Below are 17,941 nucleotides of genomic sequence, written 5' to 3' on the forward strand. Positions count from 1 at the left end.
TGGCGCATGTTTTGAATTTAGGTGTGCAGGACTTGATGAAAACCCTGTCACTAAACACTTGTAATGAAAATGGAAATAATAGTGACGAAGAAAATTTTAATAACTCTGACGACTATAGTGAAGAAGAAAGTGATAGTGACGAAGAAAGAGCTAGTGATGAAGAAATGAACATTCAAATTGAGTATAGAAGAGATGGCAATCACGACAATGAAGATTTGAGTACATCAATTACGAAAATACGCTCCATTTTTCATAAAATTAGAAGAAGCGAGAAAATTAAAGAAACATTTCATTCCGCATGTGAAACAGTTAGTCTAACGACTAATTTGAACCCAATTTTAGACTGCCCAACGAGATGGAACTCAACACATGACATGATTGGGGTAGCTTTAAAATTAAAGCAAGGTATTATCACATTATGTAATTGTGTGCTTGAATTGAACTATTTCAAAATTTGGGAAGAAGAATGGACAGTCTTGGAAAAAATTCATAAATTTCTAATTAATTTCAAAAATTTGACGACTCGACTTGGTGGCGATAAGTACGTAACGCTTCCCTTTGTTATAGTTTCATTCAATCTACTTCTCGATAGAATAGAATATTTGACAAATCAATTAGATTCTAAACATAAACGCACTGCAATAGATGAGCAGCTCATCCTGGGTTTTCAAGCTGCAAGAGATAAAATGCTCAAGCATTACAAAAAAACTAATTGGGTTTATTGTACAACGCTAATTTTAGATCCTAGACATAAAGTCGAAACATTCGATTTAACACCTTGGGGATCGGAGATTAAAAGTGAAAGCCAAAAACGGTTTGAAAAGTTGTTTGAAGAATATCGATTTCAAGAGCCAGTAGGAGAACCATCAATGGACATAAGTGAAGAGTGTGAGGAAGATGAAGACGCTATAGATTTCAATAAATTATATGCAGCTCCATCTTCTTCGTCAGCTTCTCAACTCTCGAGAAAAGAGTTAGAACAGTACTTTAGTCAGCCTAGAGCTTTGAGCAACGAAGATATACTGATTTGGTGGAAACGTCATGAGCTTCAATATCCCATTTTGGCAAAAATGGCTCGAGATTTTTTGTCAATTTCGGCTACATCAGTCCCAGCGGAGAGGTTGTTTTCGAAAGCATCTCTTGTGATACGAAAGCATCGCAATAGATTGAATAACGAGTCAGCTCGATGGCTATTGTGCATTAATTCTTGGTCATCAAATAAAAAATAATAAATATATGCGTATAAGTAATGTATATTATATTATAATAATATATAAGTATGCATCAAAACTAATAGAATAAAGTAAAATTTTTTGATTAGTGTAAAATAAAGCTTAATTAATTATAGATAGTTATTGTTGATCATTTATAATTTATACCCATAAGAAGACGACGAATTTCCAAAACGAAGTAAGTAATTAATAGCAGACTATTTGAGCAAGCCCAAGACCAAGACTGAATATGCAAGACCGAGACCAAGACCAAGACTGAGTATGCAAGACCGAGACCAAGACCAAGACTGAATATGCAAGACCGAGACCAAGACCAAGACTACAAATATTTGAGCAAGACCAAGACCAAGACTGGACAAACAAGACCAAGACCGATAGCAAGACTGTCTTGGTCTTGGTCTTGGTCTTGTTTTGCTCATCACTAAGAAAATTGTTTAATTGGAATAAATAATTATAATTTTGTTATTGTTAATAATTGTTTCTCAGCATTAATTTACAGCCCTCTCTCTCAAGCTTCTCACGACCCGATCTTTCCCTTCTCATGCTACCCCGGTTTCTGGGACACCGTGTATAAAATCCCAGTGGCCCCCTTTTCAAAAGAGGAAAGGGGTGACCAATTGGACCAGGCTAACCACCCGCGTTACAAATTCATTATAGAGAATTGCGTATGACTCCATCAAGTACTATATCCATAAAATTAAGCAAAATAATTAATTAAAAGTAACCATAGGCTTTCAGACCTGATCAGGTCAGTTCATGCCTGATCAGGCATGGTCATTTTTCATGTCTGATCAGGCCTGATCATTTTTTCCCGGGCGGACAAAAAAACCGGCTCTCCATTTATTAGTATAGATAGAAGAAAAGTACCAATATGCCAAATTCCATTAAATTCTGAACGTCAATTCTAAAACCGGTAGTACTATCTTAATATTCGCTGGAAAGTTTTATTGAAATTGTTTTAGTTTCTAAGTAATTGTCCAAGCCTTCTGCGCCTCTAAAAAATAAATTTTTTATTATAATAAACAAGAAAAAGAATGAAAAATAATGTAATCTTACAATTCTCGACCAATTCCGGACTGTTTGTAGCCTCCAAAAGGAGCTGAAGGAGTAATAGCGCCATAGTGATTGACCCAAACATTACCAGAGTCTACGGCTTGAGCAAACTTGATAGCCTTGTTGATGTCATTGGTTAAAACACCGGCCCCAAGACCATAATTCGTGTCATTCGCGCGTTTGATAACGTCTTCCAGGCTCTCAAATTTGAGAATCGACTGAACGGGACCGAAGATTTCTTCTCTGGCGATCGTCATTTCATCAGTCACATCCGCGAAAATCGTCGGTTGAATAAAGAATCCTTTATTTCCTACGCGCTCGCCGCCGGTGACCAATTTCGCACCTTCTTTTTTTCCTATTTCAATAAACCTGAGCGCTCGGTCAAATATTTCTTTTTCTACTTGAGGTCCTTGCTCTGTAGCCGGATCAAAGGGATTCCCTACTTTTCTTTTCAATGCCAAGTCTTTGGATTTTTCAACAAATTCATCGTAGATTTTTGAGTGAACATAAGTTCGGGATGCAGCGAAACAAATTTGGCCACTGTTTTTGAAGATTGCTTCGTGGGCTTTTTTTACCGCTTCGTCCACTACAAAGATATCAAAACAACTTCAATTATTTGAACTCTAATTATCAATGATTATTCAAGTATAAATTACAAATTTTGAGTACCCACATGCATTCTGATATATTTTTCATAAATACATATTTATAATATAAATATAGATGTATGAAAAATTGATGTGGGTACTCAAATGAAAGGTCTCGATGAGTGTGAAGTGGGGGTGAGCTTATACTTTTAAAATTGTCAATAGTTCAAAAGATATTTGTTAAAATGCCTTGTACTTTCTTAATTATTGACATTTTTAGAAATATAAGCTCATCCCGATATTACACTTATCAAGAGCTTTCATTTGAGTACCCACATGCATTTTGATACATTTTTCATATATACATATATATAATATATATAAAATATATGAAAAATTGATGTGGGTACTCAAATGAAAGGTCTCGATGAGTGTAACATCGGGATGAGTTTATAGCTTTGAAAATGTCAATATTTCACAAGATACAAGGTAATTTCTGAATTATGTATCGAGAAATAGAGTATTTTCGAATGCAGCCTAAATATTTATCATATAAATTTAATATCGGTGAGAATGATATGAAACCTTGAAAAGGAACAAATCAAAGTCAATACTTTTGTAATGACACTAAATTTCACTAAAAAAACCGATTTTATCTTATGAATATCCTGAACACAAAATTTATCTTATTCTCTTAATAATATAGATTACAAATTGGCTGTGTTACAGGTCTACTCATAAATTCTCTACTCACAGCCATCAACGACATCTGCACTCAATTATATTTTTATTCAAAATCATCTTCATTCAGTCAGTCACAACTTTATTCATTTAAATCTTTACTCTGATTCAACTTTATTCAATATTATTTGCCTTCAGGTAGAACTTTAATCAGTTACAACTTTACTCAAATTCAACAGTAGTCAATTACAACTTTGCTCAGTTTCAATTGTATTCATTTTCAAGTCTATTCACTGAATTTTTAACTCAGTCACATCTCTATTTACAAAGAATCTATTTACTTACATTTGCAATCATTTACAACTGTACTCAGGTTCATCTCTACTCACGAATTTTTACATTATCAATTAACCATAAATTTGTGAGTAGAGACGAACGTGAATACAGTTGTAAATGATTACAAATGTAAGTGAATAGATTCTTTGTGAATAGAGATATAACTGAGTTAAAAATTCAGTAAATAGACTTGAAAATGAATACAATTGAAACTGAGCAAAGTTGTAATTAATTACTGTTGAATTTGAGTAAGGTTGTAACTGATTAAAGTTCTACCTGAAGGCAAATAATATTGAATAAAGTTGAATCAGAGTAAAGATTTAAATGAATAAAGTTGTGACTGACTGAATGAAGATGATTTTGAATAAAAATGTAATTGAGTGCAGATGTCGGTAATGGCTGTGAGTAGAGATTTTATGAGTAGACCTGTAACACAGCCTACAAATTTATTACTCACTATTAACATCATCAAAAATAACCAAAGGACTCTTCCCGCCAAGTTCCAAAGTCACGCGCTTCAAATTACTATTTCCCGAAGCCTTCATTATCAATTTCCCAACCTGGAAACAATCAAAACACTTAAAAAAATCCCAAACTGCAAGTAAACTTTCCAATCTCAAGCCAAAAAATTCTCACTTCAACAGATCCAGTGAAGGCAATTTTTGCGACATCAGGATGTTCAGCAAGAGCAGCTCCCGCGGTGGGACCAAACCCAGGAATAACATTGACAACTCCTGGAGGAAACCCAGCTTCTTTAGTCAGCGCAGCGATGTACAAATTACACAGCGGAGTCTGTTCTGCTGGTTTAAGAACGATCGTACAACCCGCAGCCAAAGCAGGTCCCCATTTGAATGCAAGTAGAATAATCGGATAATTCCAAGGCGTAATTTGCCCCGAGACTCCCACTGGCTCCTTCCTGGTCATCACCAAGCTTCCATCGTCTGTTGGAATTGTTTGGCCGTGGATCTTGTCACACCATCCCGCGTAGTACCGAAGAACTCCCGCAGCGCCATAAGTTTCAATCATTGCATGAGTAAAAGGCTTTCCGTTCTCCAGCGTCATGATACTCGCGATTTCCTTGACATGACGCTCCACCAAATCCGCGAGCTGGATTGAACAAAGTTAATTAAATCACTTGCTAAAAATCCACGAAAATTAAAACAGTTCCTCACCTTGTTCAGAAGCGCGGATCTTTGCGCGGGTTGAAGGCTCCGCCATTCAGATCCGCGAGCGAACGCTTTCTTCGCCGCTGCTACCGCTTTGTCAACATCCGCCTGCAAAAAATCTTCATTATAAAATATCCAATTCATATTAATTCTCTGATTAAAAATATTAACTTTATTTAAGAGAAAAATTCTCGGTCCAAAAAATTTTTCTTGATTTAAGTCAATTTTACTTTGTTAAAAATTTCTTCATTGATTGAAAATTTTTCTCTTGAATCAAGTTAATTTTTCTATCAGTGTATAATTACTATTGTTTAATATTAATTATTAAAAATGTAACATAAGCATTGTATCAGTAAAATTCAATTCCTAAAATATTTCTAGTCTTTTAAAATTGAATAATTAATCACCTTGTCTCCTTCCGCGACTTCCGCGACCACCGTCTCATCCACCGGGTTGATGCTCGCGAATTTCTTCCCACTCAACGAATCCACAAACTCATTATTTATAAACAATTTAGTGTACTTTATTTCCACGTTGGGACTCGCCATGCTTACTCCACCAAACTTCGATCAGCTCTACTGCATCTGTTTTATTTTCCTTCCATCCTAAGCGCTGACGCACACAGACATCTCCAACATTCACATTCATACATTCTTCTATATATAGGCATTTCCACCGTCTATAGAGTGAGCAAATGCAAGTTTCAAGTAACGTGACTGGATTCCGAACAAACAGCTGCGTCTAATCCCCTCTGTACTTACATTAACTGTTTTTCTATCCACAATCACAACCTTCATCATTGACGTCACGTGTTATCAACGATCGCCTGCAGCTAATTGTCACCAATTGTGTTTCCATTGATTATTTTTTTTTTCATCCCCACTTTTAGTTGCTACTCAATGAATCACCTTAATCTTGCCTATATTTTATCAGTTCATTTACTTAACAAACATTATGTTAATGTGTTTATAAATTCCAGGGATAAACTTTTCAAAGTTTACCATTTCAATCAATGCAAGTATTTATTTTAAAGCTTACAAATTAAATAAAAAATATAATATTTTTAAAAATTTGCACTTGTAATTTTTTTCTAATTTCTAAATGTACAATTTTTTTATTAAAATATTTTGATAATAATTTAGCTTTCATAAAAATTACAAATAAATTATAGTAAAAAAAAATTGCCATGTAGAAATTCAAAAAAACAAAAAATGCAATTTTTCTAACAATAATTTTTTGGAACGAATTTTTTTTTTTAAATAAAATTGAAAAATGATCAATTAGTTGCTAATTTTAATGTAATTTTTTATCTGACTTTTTTATAAATTCAAAATTGCAATATAACAATTTATTAATTAAATATTATTACATTTTTTATTTTTAATAATTTAATAATTTTTATAAAATAGATTCAAAAATAATAAAAACTTTAATTTACTACCAAGAGAAAAAAACAACTTTTCCTTTCTAACTTCAAAAATTTGAATAACCGAATAAATATTGAATTTCCAAGAATATTTATTAAACAGATGCGAGTTTAATTGAAATAGTCTTAGTTTCCAAATAGTAATCCAAGGACTCTGCGCCACTGAAAATAGAATCAATAAATTATTCATAGCTTCATAGATTAATTAATGAGTTTATGAATTATTCATTAATTACGAAAATTAAGTTAGCTGACACTTAAAAATTTTTATAATATTATTTATTGAAGAAAATTATTACAAAAAAATAAAATTTGAAAAACTGTAAGTGCAATTTAAAAAAAATATTTTTTAGCTCTAATTTAATAAATGAAGCAGAATAAAAAATGTCGGCTCATTTTAGTATTATTCATTAATTTGTAAATAGATTATTATTAGATAGACTTACAGTTCCCGACCAATTCCCGACTGTTTAAATCCTCCGAAAGGAGTTTGCGGCATCAAAGAGGCATATTGATTAACCCAGACGGTTCCCGATTCTATTTCCTGGGCAAATTTAAGCGCTTTGTTGATGTCTTTGGTTAAAACACCGGCTCCCAGTCCGTAAGTTGTTTTATTCGCGCGCTCTATCACGTCCTCTATTTTGTCGAACTTGAGAATCGCTTGGACGGGCCCGAAGATTTCTTCTTTTGCGATCGTCATTTCATCAGTCACATCCGCGAAAATTGTTGGCTGTTAAATAAATAAATTAATTATAAATTACATTAATAATAAACATTAAAAAATTACTTGAATAAAATATCCGCAATTTCCATGACGTTTTCCTCCAGCAACCAAAGTCGCGCCTTCAACGTCCCCAGTTTTGATATATCCCATAACTTTTTCAAACATATCCTTCTCAACTTGAGGCCCTTGTTCAGTTTTGGGGTCAAATGGGTCGCCAAGAATGCGCTTTACCGCCAATTTTTTTGATTTTTCGACAAATTCGTCGTAAATTTTGGAATGAACATAAGTTCTAGCCGCAGCGATGCAAATTTGACCGGAAAAGTTGAAAATCGCGTCGTGAGCTAATTTTACTGCTTCGTCAACTGAATAAAAAAAAAAAAAAAAGACTTAAACTAACAGAAATCGGTCAATTTTTTGGATTTTTATATCAATTAAATTATAAAACAAAATTTTTAATTAAAAAATTCTATATTTAAAAATAAAAAACAAATTTTAGTGCAAATTTTTAAAAATTATTTTTCTTTTATAATTATTTTGTAATAAAAATATAAAAACTTGTCAGATGTATGCTGGTTTTAATATTTAAAAAAAAATATACTGAAATTAATGAACATTTGTCAATTTTTTGAATTAATATCAATTAAATTATAATGAAAAAATTTTAATTAAGAAATTTTACATTTAAAATTAAAACAAAATTTATTGTAAATTTTTTAGAAATAATTTTTTAACTTCCCGCTAAGAAAATTGAAAATTTTTTTTTATTGATTTGTAATAAAAATAGAAATAATTGTCAGATGTCTGCTAATTTCAGTATCATTAATAAAAATTATTTTTAATTAATGACTTTAAAATTGATGAGTTGAAAATTTTAATTTACCATCTACGTCATCAAAAATAATCAAAGGACTTTTCCCACCGAGTTCTAAAGTCACTCGCTTTAAATTGCTGCTACCTGAAGCTTTCATAATTGACTTTCCAACCTGATTAGTAAAAAAAAAATAATTAATAATTAAATATCCAACAATTTTTTAAGTAAAAAATTTTTACCGCAACAGATCCAGTGAAGGCAACTTTTGCGACATCAGGATGTTCAGCAAGAGCGGCTCCGGCGGTGGGACCAAACCCAGGAACAACATTGACAACTCCTGCAGGAAACCCAGCTTCTTTAGTCAGCGCAGCGATGTACAAATTACACAGCGGAGTCTGTTCCGCTGGTTTAAGAACCAAAGTGCAGCCTGTAGCCAAAGCGGGTCCTAGTTTTAATGCAAAAAGCATAACTGGATAATTCCAGGGAGTAATTTGCCCCGCGACTCCCATTGGCTCCTTCCTGGTCATCACCAAGCTTCCATCGTCCGTTGGAATTGTCTGTCCGTGGATCTTGTCACACCACCCTGCGTAGTAGCGGAGAACTCCCGCGGCCATGTGAGTTTCACCAGCGGAATGCGCGAAAGGTTTTCCGTTTTCCAGAGTCTGGATGTGACCTATCTGCTGCGCGTCACGTTCCATCAAATCGGCGAGCTGGAATAAATTATTTATTGCAGATAAAATATCATTTTTCAATCATTAATTATTAATTAATCCATGTTATTAAGAAAATGAAAACAATTTTATTTAGGCTGCATTCAAAAGACACAGAAAAAAAAATTTTTTAACAAGAGAACAAAATTCTTGGCTCAAGAAAATTTTCGGATGCCTGAAGGAAGACCGAAGTTGTGTTGGCCGGGGTAAAAATTTTTTTTGAAATTCTATTCTTGGTGGAAGTCTTTTTTTCTTAATTCAAATTATTATAAATACTTGATACAATAAATTTTTATATTATTTGATCAAAATTTTGAGATACTTTAGGGAAGCAGCGCCACCTACTTCAGCTGAGAAAAAATTTTCTCACCTTGAGAAAATTTTTCTCTTGAATATTTGATACCCATTTTATATTATTTTAGCGTGCAATTATACATATTGAATGAAAAAAAAAGATTCAATATTATTTGATCTTCCCACTTGACATGTTTATCAATAAAAATATTAATGAAAATTTACTTCTATCAAGAACTAAATTTTTTGGAGCAAGAGGCTGAATTTTCTCAAAACTAGGTATTTTCTTGACTTAAATAAATTTTATTGGATCGAGATACGTATTTCTTAAAGCAAGAGAATTAATTTTGTTGGAATAAGTGAAATTTCTTGTGTCAAAAAAAAATTTCTTTTCGCTCAAGAAAATAATTAGGAAGAAAAATATTTTCCTGACTCAAGTGAACCTCTTTTTCTGTGTAGATACATAATTAAGAAATGACCTTGTATCTTGTGAACTATTGACATTTTTGAAGATACGAGTTCACCCCGACATTACACTCATCGATACCTTTCATTTGAGTACCCACATCAATTTTTCACATATTTTAGATATTTATATATATATTATTGTCACAGGGTTTTTATTCCCTGTGTGCGTTCCTCCCTGCGCCTAAATTGGCAACAGATCCACACTCGGTGTGTCTCTGAATTTATTATTTTATATTTATTTATTAATTTATTTATTGAATTTATTACTATTAGTATTATTTATATTTGAAATTTCTAATATTATTGTTATTAATTTAAGAATTAATTCTATCTTTATTTCAGACATTTATAATGAATTATTTATAATTTATTATTATTATTATTATTATTATTATTATTTGTATGCATTGCCGTAAATCATTGTCATATAGTACCTAATTTTACTATGAGTGATAAATCATAGCCTTTACTCGCACGGGTGAGGCCCTACAATATCGATTGCGAGCAAAGAGTTTATTGAATTAGGGAAAATGGCTAGAGAGGCCATTGTTGTCAAACATGAGGCCTCGAACGGTTTACGGTGACAAAAATAGAGCAGACACGCGGTGGCCCGCTTGGTGTGAGGTACACACGCGGGACCTCTGCTATTGTACACTGTTAAAAATATTTGTAAAATTACAATCATTTTACAAAACAAATGTTGGGTAAAATTACAAATCGATGTTTACTACTGCGAAGTTATGAAACAATTTTGGTAATTTTTCAAAAGATGTCAGGAAACTTAGTAAGATGTATTGTAATTTTACGATTTTCATGTAAAAATCCTAATTGTATTGTAATTTTACGAAACTGTTTGTCGAATTTCAATACAAATCTTTGAGATTTACAAACATTGTTTGTAATTTGGTTTACTAGAAATTTTTGTAAAATCACAAAACAAAGTTGTAATAGAAATTACAATGGAGTCTTTAAAAATTTAGTAACTTTCTTTGTAATATTCAAATTTTAATTGTGAAATTAAATCGTGAATTTTAATTTCACCCACAATTATTATTGTTTATAATGTGTGTGGTAATTTTACAAAACTTTTTGCTAAATTACTATGAAAACGCCTTATATTTGCAAACATTGTTTGTAATTTCATTTACCATATTCTTTTTGTTATAGCAATTTTGTATAACATAATTAAATAGTTCTCCATAATTCAAAAAATAAAAAATATAAAAAATGAAAAAATAAAAGTTTCCATTGATTATTTATGGTCAACTTTAATGTTCATAAACAATATATTCACTAGACAATCAATTATTTGAGATACTTATTTTTTTCTTAGGTGAGAATAATCACGTTCGAAATCTTCAGTGTTTAATTTTCACTCTTAATTTAAATCATAATTATTGAATATATTTCTCTATCACTATACAGTATAACTTTTGAGATATGTTTTATATAAAACTAATGGGAAAAATTAGTTTCAAATACTCCAAGTTGGGATTTTGTTATAAGTCATTTTCTTATGTTTTTGAAAATATTTTTTAATTTTATTTATTAAATTTTTTTTTAATTATAAAGCCGAAGTTCAATACGATTATAAATTTGAACTAAAATATCGTCTACTTGTTGATGTAGACTGATGTATCAAAAAACAACAATGTCCTTCATATTCATTTTTACTAATCTTCAGTCTATAGTTGTTTATTTGTAATAACTTATTACTAATAAGAAATTCGAAGCATCGTTTATCTTTTATAAATTTTAATATTACTTTCGAATGATCATTTCGGAATCGATATATTTGAACGAGTATATGTTAGACTCTAATTTTTATAATATTTAATGATTATAAATAATGTAAAAGTTAGTTATTTTCCATCAATAAACAGCATCAAATAACGCAAATGATGTAAAAATAAGTCGTTATGCTCCATTACCCCGTAGGATTAGCTTATAAGAATGATGAGATATTGAACCACCGATCGGTCGTACGGCGTAGGGGGTTAGGTATCGGTCTGGGAAGTGCGTGACTCACGTTCGATTCTTAGTTAGGGCAAATGCGTTTTTCACTTTATATTTAATGAATAGAAAATTAAGGTCTGTATGAAGTGCTAAATTTCGGAAAATATAATTAGCACTTTATAAAAATAAATTCACATCAAATATCAAATCAAATTATTCTTTTTTACTATTTCAACTATCAACTACCTATATATATATGAATATATAAACTTACAAAAAATTTTTAATAGAATTTGTTTTGTAAAATTACAATCTCGTATTGTCATATTGTTAAACAAATTGCCGATAGGTGTTTAGTAAATTACAAAAATTGTTTCGTAATTTTCCTAAATTGAGTTGGAATAAAAAGTGGAGTAAATTTACAAAACTGTGTATTATAATTACTATATTGTGGTGCGTAAAAACTTCCAACACATTTTTTGTAAAAATACTATAGAAATTTTTAAGAGTGTAAGGAGTGTAGATTTGGTGCCTTGGGTTGAGTTTCCTTTTGGGTGAGTACTCACAAGTTGAGATTGATTAATATCCGCACACCGCTGTCTCCTGGCTTAAATAATTTGTTCTTTCATTGTTTAATTAAATTCACTATCGATTTATCGGGTCGATCCCGTAGCGAGTAAGGGTTATTTTAAGGGAATACTTGTACATATCCCGAAAGCCTCGTGTGAGTCCCTGAAATGGCTAGCAATTACTAATTAAAGCATTACACTTACATTAATTATTATTACGTTTGTAAATAATATTGAAAAGCTAATATCTAAAATTATCGTTTATATTGGTTTAATTGTTTGAAATCTATTATATTTGTTCCATAAAGGATTTATTCTGTTATTTGGAAAGCAGATTTGGTTTTAAGTAACACCGTTTATAAATAAATAATTTATTTTTGTTAATATTTTCTGATTCATTAATGATTTATTTTATGTAAGTTACTTCCCGGATTACTTCCCTGTCATCCGTCCTTTATTTTAGCAGGATCTTTCGGAATATTACATAGATTTAATTACTTATTGTTTCTTACTCGGTATTTTACCCTAATTTTATTTTAATTGTACTGCAACCTGCGCTTTTCATCCGCATTAACTCGAATCGTTGATTGATCGTCCGGCGCGGCCCCTGGAATTGTTATTATTTTTGGTAATTTTTCATAAAAATTACCTGGCGTCCAAATGTGCACTAACCCAGCCTAAGGGGTTTCCGGGTTAATTTATTATATATTTAAAAGGGCGAGCGTAAAATACCCTACCCAGCCGATATCTCCGCCATCGGTCGAATTTAGTTAAATTTTGGGGAAAAGTATTGTTACATTATATATATAAGTATATGAAAAATATATTAAAATGTATGTGGGTACTTAAATGAAACCTCTTGATTAATGTAACATCGGGATGAGCTTATATCTTTAAACCATCAATAGTTACGAAAAAACAGTGCAATTTAACAAAAATAATTATTTACGAATACAAAATTTTATTTATTTATAGTTCACAAGTCACGGTAGTCACACAGTAACTAGGTTGCTAGTTAAATTAAAAAAAAAATTCTTACTTTGTTCAAAAGTCCGGCTCTTTGCGTAGGTTGTAGGTTTCTCCATTCAGATCCTCGTGCGAATGCTTCCTTCGCGGCCTTCACTGCCTTATCAATATCTTCCTGCAAAATATTATCGAAAATTTTACTTTATCAAAATTATTCTCGTTAAATAAATTAAAAAAATTAATTACTAACTTTGAGTCCTTCGGAAACTTGTACTATTTCTTCTTCAGTAGCAGGATTTATCACCGGGAATTTCTTCCCACTTTCTGAGTCAATAAATTCGTTGTTTATAAACAATTGAGTATATTTAATTTTAATTTTACTCGTCATTTTTTATATTCTGTAAATAACTTGTAAATATAATTTCTGAAATGAGCAATTCAATAAACTGATACAAGTTTAGACGATAAACTGATAGCTTGCTTTAAACTTTAGGTTTGGGTTTATATAAACTAAGGAAGCTATTGTTGATAGCTGCTACATAATTCGTGAGTAGAACGTACAATTTTTTTAATTGCTAGTTTATTGTAAATGTTTCCGTAAATAATTACATAAGAATGATGAGTTGTTTTTTATTTATTTATTTCTCCATGAGACGGATTATTTACAGATCGATGACTAAATTTCATGACATGACTATTGAGTTTATAAATTATTGAAAATACGCAGTAAAGATAAAAAAATATTTATAGTGTAAATAAATTTACAATATGTAGAGCAGTAAATTTTATTTTTGTAGACAATTTATTTGAAATTTTATAATTTTATTGATATATTGGTTTAATTCCAAATTTTGAATTAGACATTTTAAAGCTTGATAGAAATAGTTTTTGTCTCCAAATAATTATCCAAAGCCTCTGGACCACTAAAACATAATAAATAAAAAATTATGAGTGAAAAATTAAGATTATATTGGAAAAAAAAAAATAACTAACAGTTCACGGCCAATTCCAGATTGTTTATATCCTCCAAAAGGAGCTTGAAGAGTAGTAGCAGCGTAATGATTAACCCAGACGCTTCCAGATTCAATGGCTTGAGCGAATTTGACAGCTTTGGTGATGTCATTGGTCAAAACACCAGCAGCAAGACCGTAAGTAGTTTTGTTTGCGCGCTCAATAACTTCTTCCAAAGTGTCGAACTTGAGAATTGACTGAACTGGGCCGAAGATTTCGTCTTTGGCGATTGTCATGTCATCAGTCACATTCGCAAAAATTGTTGGCTGTAATTTAAATAATTTTTTTTTTCAATTTAATAAAACTCAACTATACAAAAAATAAAATTAATATGAGAGAAGAAATTTACTTGGAGTGAAAATTAATTTAGCAGATTTTTGATAATTGAACAAAATTTTTTAACAAATTAATTACAGAAAAAAAAATGAAAAAAAAAAATTGTCATGTAGAAATTTCAAAAAATTAAAAATGCAATTTTTTAATAATAATTTTTTGGAAAAAGTTTTTTGCTGAATAAAATAAAAAAATGATCAAGTGAATTCTAGCTTAAATGTCATATACTTGAATGAAGTATCCTTTGTTTCCTATTCGCTCGCCACCTGTGACTAAACTAGCGCCTTCTTTCTTCCCAATTTCGATGTAAGTTACAACTCGGTCGAAGATATCTTTTTCTACTTGAGGTCCTTGCTCTGTAGCTGCATCAAAAGGATCTCCTACTTTTCTTTTCAATGCCAATTCTCGGGATTTTTCAACAAACTCGTTGTAAATTTTTGAGTGTACGTAAGTTCGGGATGCTGCGATACAAACTTGACCGGAGTTGGCGAAAATGGCTTCGTGAGCTATTTTTGCCGCTTTATCCACTACAAAGATATCAAAATAGCTTCAATTATTTGAACTCTAATTATCAATGATTATTCTAGTATAAATTACAAATTTATTACTTACCATTAACATCATCAAAAATAACCAAAGGACTCTTCCCGCCAAGTTCCAAAGTCACGCGCTTCAAATTACTATTTCCCGAAGCCTTCATTATCAATTTCCCAACCTGGAAACAATTAAAACACTTAAAAAAAATCCCAAACTGCAAGTAAACTTGCCAAACTCAAGCCAAAAATTTCTCACCTCAACAGATCCAGTGAAAGAAATTTTAGCGACATCAGGATGTTCAGCAAGAGCGGCTCCCGCAGTGGGCCCAAACCCAGGAACAACATTGACAACTCCTGGAGGAAACCCAGCTTCTTTAGTCAGCGCAGCGAGGTACAAATTACATAGCGGAGTCTGTTCTGCTGGTTTAAGAACCACTGGACACCCAGCAGCCAAAGCGGGTCCCAATTTAATTGCATAGAGCAAAACCGGAAAATTCCAGGGAGTAATTTGCCCCGCGACTCCCACTGGCTCCTTCCTGGTCATCACCAAGCTTCCATCGTCTGTTGGAATAGTTTGGCCTTGGATCTTGTCGCACCACCCTGCGTAGTACCGGAAAGTGTCCGCAGCCATTTGAGTTTCACCCACTGCATGAGCAAAAGGCTTTCCGTTCTCCAGCGTCATGATACTCGCGATTTCCTGGACATGACGCTCCACCAAATCCGCGAGCTGAAATAAACAAAGTTAATTAAACCATTTGCTAAAAACCCACGAAAATCAAAACAGTTCCTCACCTTGTTCAGAAGCGCGGATCTTTGCGCGGGTTGGAGGCTCCGCCATTCAGATCCGCGAGCGAACGCTTTCTTCGCCGCTGCTACCGCTTTGTCGATATCCGCCTGCAAGAAATCTTCATTATAAAATATTCAATTCATATTTATTCTCTGATTAAAAAAATTAACTTAATTTAAGAGAAAAATTCTTGATCAAGAAAATTTTTCTTGATTTAAGTTAATTTTACTTGGTTCAAACTTTTTTCTCGATTCAAGACAAAAAATTTCTTCATTGATTGAAAATTTTTCTCTTGGGTCAAGTTAATTTTTCTATCAGTGTATAATTACTATTGTTCAATATCAATTATCAAAAATGTAACATAAGCACTGTATCTATAAAATTCCATTCCTAAAATATTTCTAATATTTTAAAATTGAATAATTAATCACCATTCGTGCTTCCGCGACTTCCGCGACCACCGTCTCATCCACCGGGTTGATGCTCGCGAATTTCTTCCCACTCACCGAATCCACAAACTCATTATTTATGAATAATTTAGTGTACTTTATTGACACCTTTGCACCAAGCATTGTTCAATTTTTATTTCTTTTTTTTAATTTATAAAACAACTTGCGCTCAACTCAATGAACTCAGGAAGTCTGTCTCTTCTCGAGAACTCTTATAGAGACAACAATGTTTAAAAATGTCTATCAATCTTATCGCTATCAACTTTTATGACTTTTATGCTCACTCAATATAACAACAATAACTACATTATATACTAAGTACTTGAATTAACTACGCCTTAACATTCCAGCTCATCATTCCCACTTAATTCTATACACGCATTTACTATTGAATTATTCTAATACCTGTACCTCTATAAGCGAAAATTCAACACTGGCAGTGTATGACTCATTCTTCATTTTTCAACAACTGTGTGTGTTTTTGTTTTCTTTATAGTTCGAAGATCTCGTAATCAACTAAATTAGCTAATTTGTAATGCTAACTACACACAGAAAGAAAGGTTCACTTGAGCCAAGAAAATATTTTTCTTCATAATCCCAAATAAGTTTGATTTACAAATAAATGGTAAGCCTCTGACAAGAGTTGATAATTGTAAATATTTAGGGATATATTTTGATAAACACTTGAAGTGGGATAAACATGCCTATGAATTATCTAAGAAGCTTAACTATTTCACTTTCCTTTTTTACAAGCTTAGCCAGTTACTTAATTCTTCTATTTTAAAAACTATTTATCATGGACTGTTTGAAAGCATAATAAACTATGGCATTGTTGCATGGGGAGGAGCCTATAACAATTCAATTAAACCTGTCACATCTCTTCAACATAAAAGAATTAAAAAGCTATGTAAAAATAATTACAACAATATCCCCTTGACAATTAGAAACTCATTTATAATAAATGCATTAACTTACTACTATCAAGAATGTAAAAGCCTATTCTATGAAAAATGTACAAATACAAGATCTAAGTTGTTAGTTCTACCAAAAATAAACAAAACTATTAGTACTCAGAATGCTTATTATGTAGCAATTAAATATTATAACAAACTCCCTGCTGATATGAAAACTATAGTCTGTAGTAAAAAATTGTTAAAAAAAAAGTTAAGTTACTGGATAAGAAACCTTAATGGTTAACATGCTTGAAAAATATAATGGAAAATGCGAGTATTTGATTGGATATTTCTTTTTATGATAATTATCTATAATTTTGTATTTCTTTATATATAAATTTATTACTTTTGTACTTATTATCTCTTTGCATTGTATTATCGACAAAAATTTTGTAAAAATTATATATATTGTAAAATTGGTATTTTTGTACTGGTTCTATAAACAGGTGTCTTTACACCTCGATAGAATTCTTTACCAGATAAATAAATAAAAATAATTATTTACTTGGGCGAAAAAAAAATTTTTTTTTGACACAAGAAATTTCACTTATTCCAACAAATCAATTAAAGCAATTACTAATAAAACTATTCTTTATTTTTTTAAATTGAAAATTTTTTAATAATTTTAAATTTGATTATTTAAAAATTAATTATTAAAATTAACCCTTATAAAAAATTAACAACAATAATAGATAAAATAAATTTTTATCTTTTTACTGCTATTATCACAAGGTCAAAAATTATATCTAAAAATTAATTACAAAAAAATTTTTTTGTTCAATTTAATTGAAATTTTTGGAACCTGGTAATAAAATAAATAAAAACAATTAATTGGCATAAATAAAATTATTTATATTTATAATTTTTCTAAGTATAATTAAAAATAATATTCT

General features: G+C 31.2%; 3 protein-coding genes across 4 annotated transcripts; all 3 read right to left on the reverse strand.

Annotated features, from left to right (window-relative positions):
• Positions 1-1,877: 1,877 nt before the first annotated feature.
• On the reverse strand, positions 1,878-5,915 carry LOC123261675 (aldehyde dehydrogenase family 1 member A3-like). Its single transcript, XM_044723396.1, has 6 exons — positions 5,463-5,915; positions 5,062-5,163; positions 4,526-4,996; positions 4,347-4,449; positions 2,289-2,871; positions 1,878-2,226 (listed from the first exon to the last, which is right to left on the reverse strand). The coding sequence occupies exons 1-6, from the start codon at positions 5,601-5,603 to the stop codon at positions 2,157-2,159; spliced, it is 1,470 nt and encodes a 489-aa protein (XP_044579331.1). The 5' UTR covers positions 5,604-5,915; the 3' UTR covers positions 1,878-2,156.
• Positions 5,916-6,558: 643 nt separating this feature from the next.
• LOC123261677 (retinal dehydrogenase 1-like) lies at positions 6,559-13,471 on the reverse strand. Its single transcript, XM_044723399.1, has 7 exons — positions 13,230-13,471; positions 13,053-13,154; positions 8,256-8,726; positions 8,086-8,188; positions 7,269-7,567; positions 6,928-7,211; positions 6,559-6,643 (listed from the first exon to the last, which is right to left on the reverse strand). The coding sequence occupies exons 1-7, from the start codon at positions 13,365-13,367 to the stop codon at positions 6,577-6,579; spliced, it is 1,464 nt and encodes a 487-aa protein (XP_044579334.1). The 5' UTR covers positions 13,368-13,471; the 3' UTR covers positions 6,559-6,576.
• A 314-nt stretch (positions 13,472-13,785) lies between these two features.
• LOC123261678 (retinal dehydrogenase 1-like) lies at positions 13,786-16,359 on the reverse strand. Of its 2 annotated transcripts, XM_044723401.1 has the most exons (8): positions 16,078-16,359; positions 15,652-15,753; positions 15,116-15,586; positions 14,936-15,038; positions 14,552-14,850; positions 13,973-14,256; positions 13,839-13,902; positions 13,786-13,804 (listed from the first exon to the last, which is right to left on the reverse strand). In XM_044723401.1, the coding sequence occupies exons 1-7, from the start codon at positions 16,216-16,218 to the stop codon at positions 13,845-13,847; spliced, it is 1,458 nt and encodes a 485-aa protein (XP_044579336.1). In that variant the 5' UTR covers positions 16,219-16,359; the 3' UTR covers positions 13,786-13,804; positions 13,839-13,844. The 2 variants fall into 2 exon arrangements, with proteins under 2 accessions (XP_044579336.1, XP_044579335.1); XM_044723400.1 differs by having other exon boundaries at positions 13,799-13,902.
• Between the last annotated feature and the right edge of the window lie 1,582 nt (positions 16,360-17,941).

The sequence above is a fragment of the Cotesia glomerata genome, linkage group LG3 (assembly GCF_020080835.1).
Source record: "Cotesia glomerata isolate CgM1 linkage group LG3, MPM_Cglom_v2.3, whole genome shotgun sequence".
Lineage (NCBI taxonomy): Eukaryota > Metazoa > Arthropoda > Insecta > Hymenoptera > Braconidae > Cotesia > Cotesia glomerata.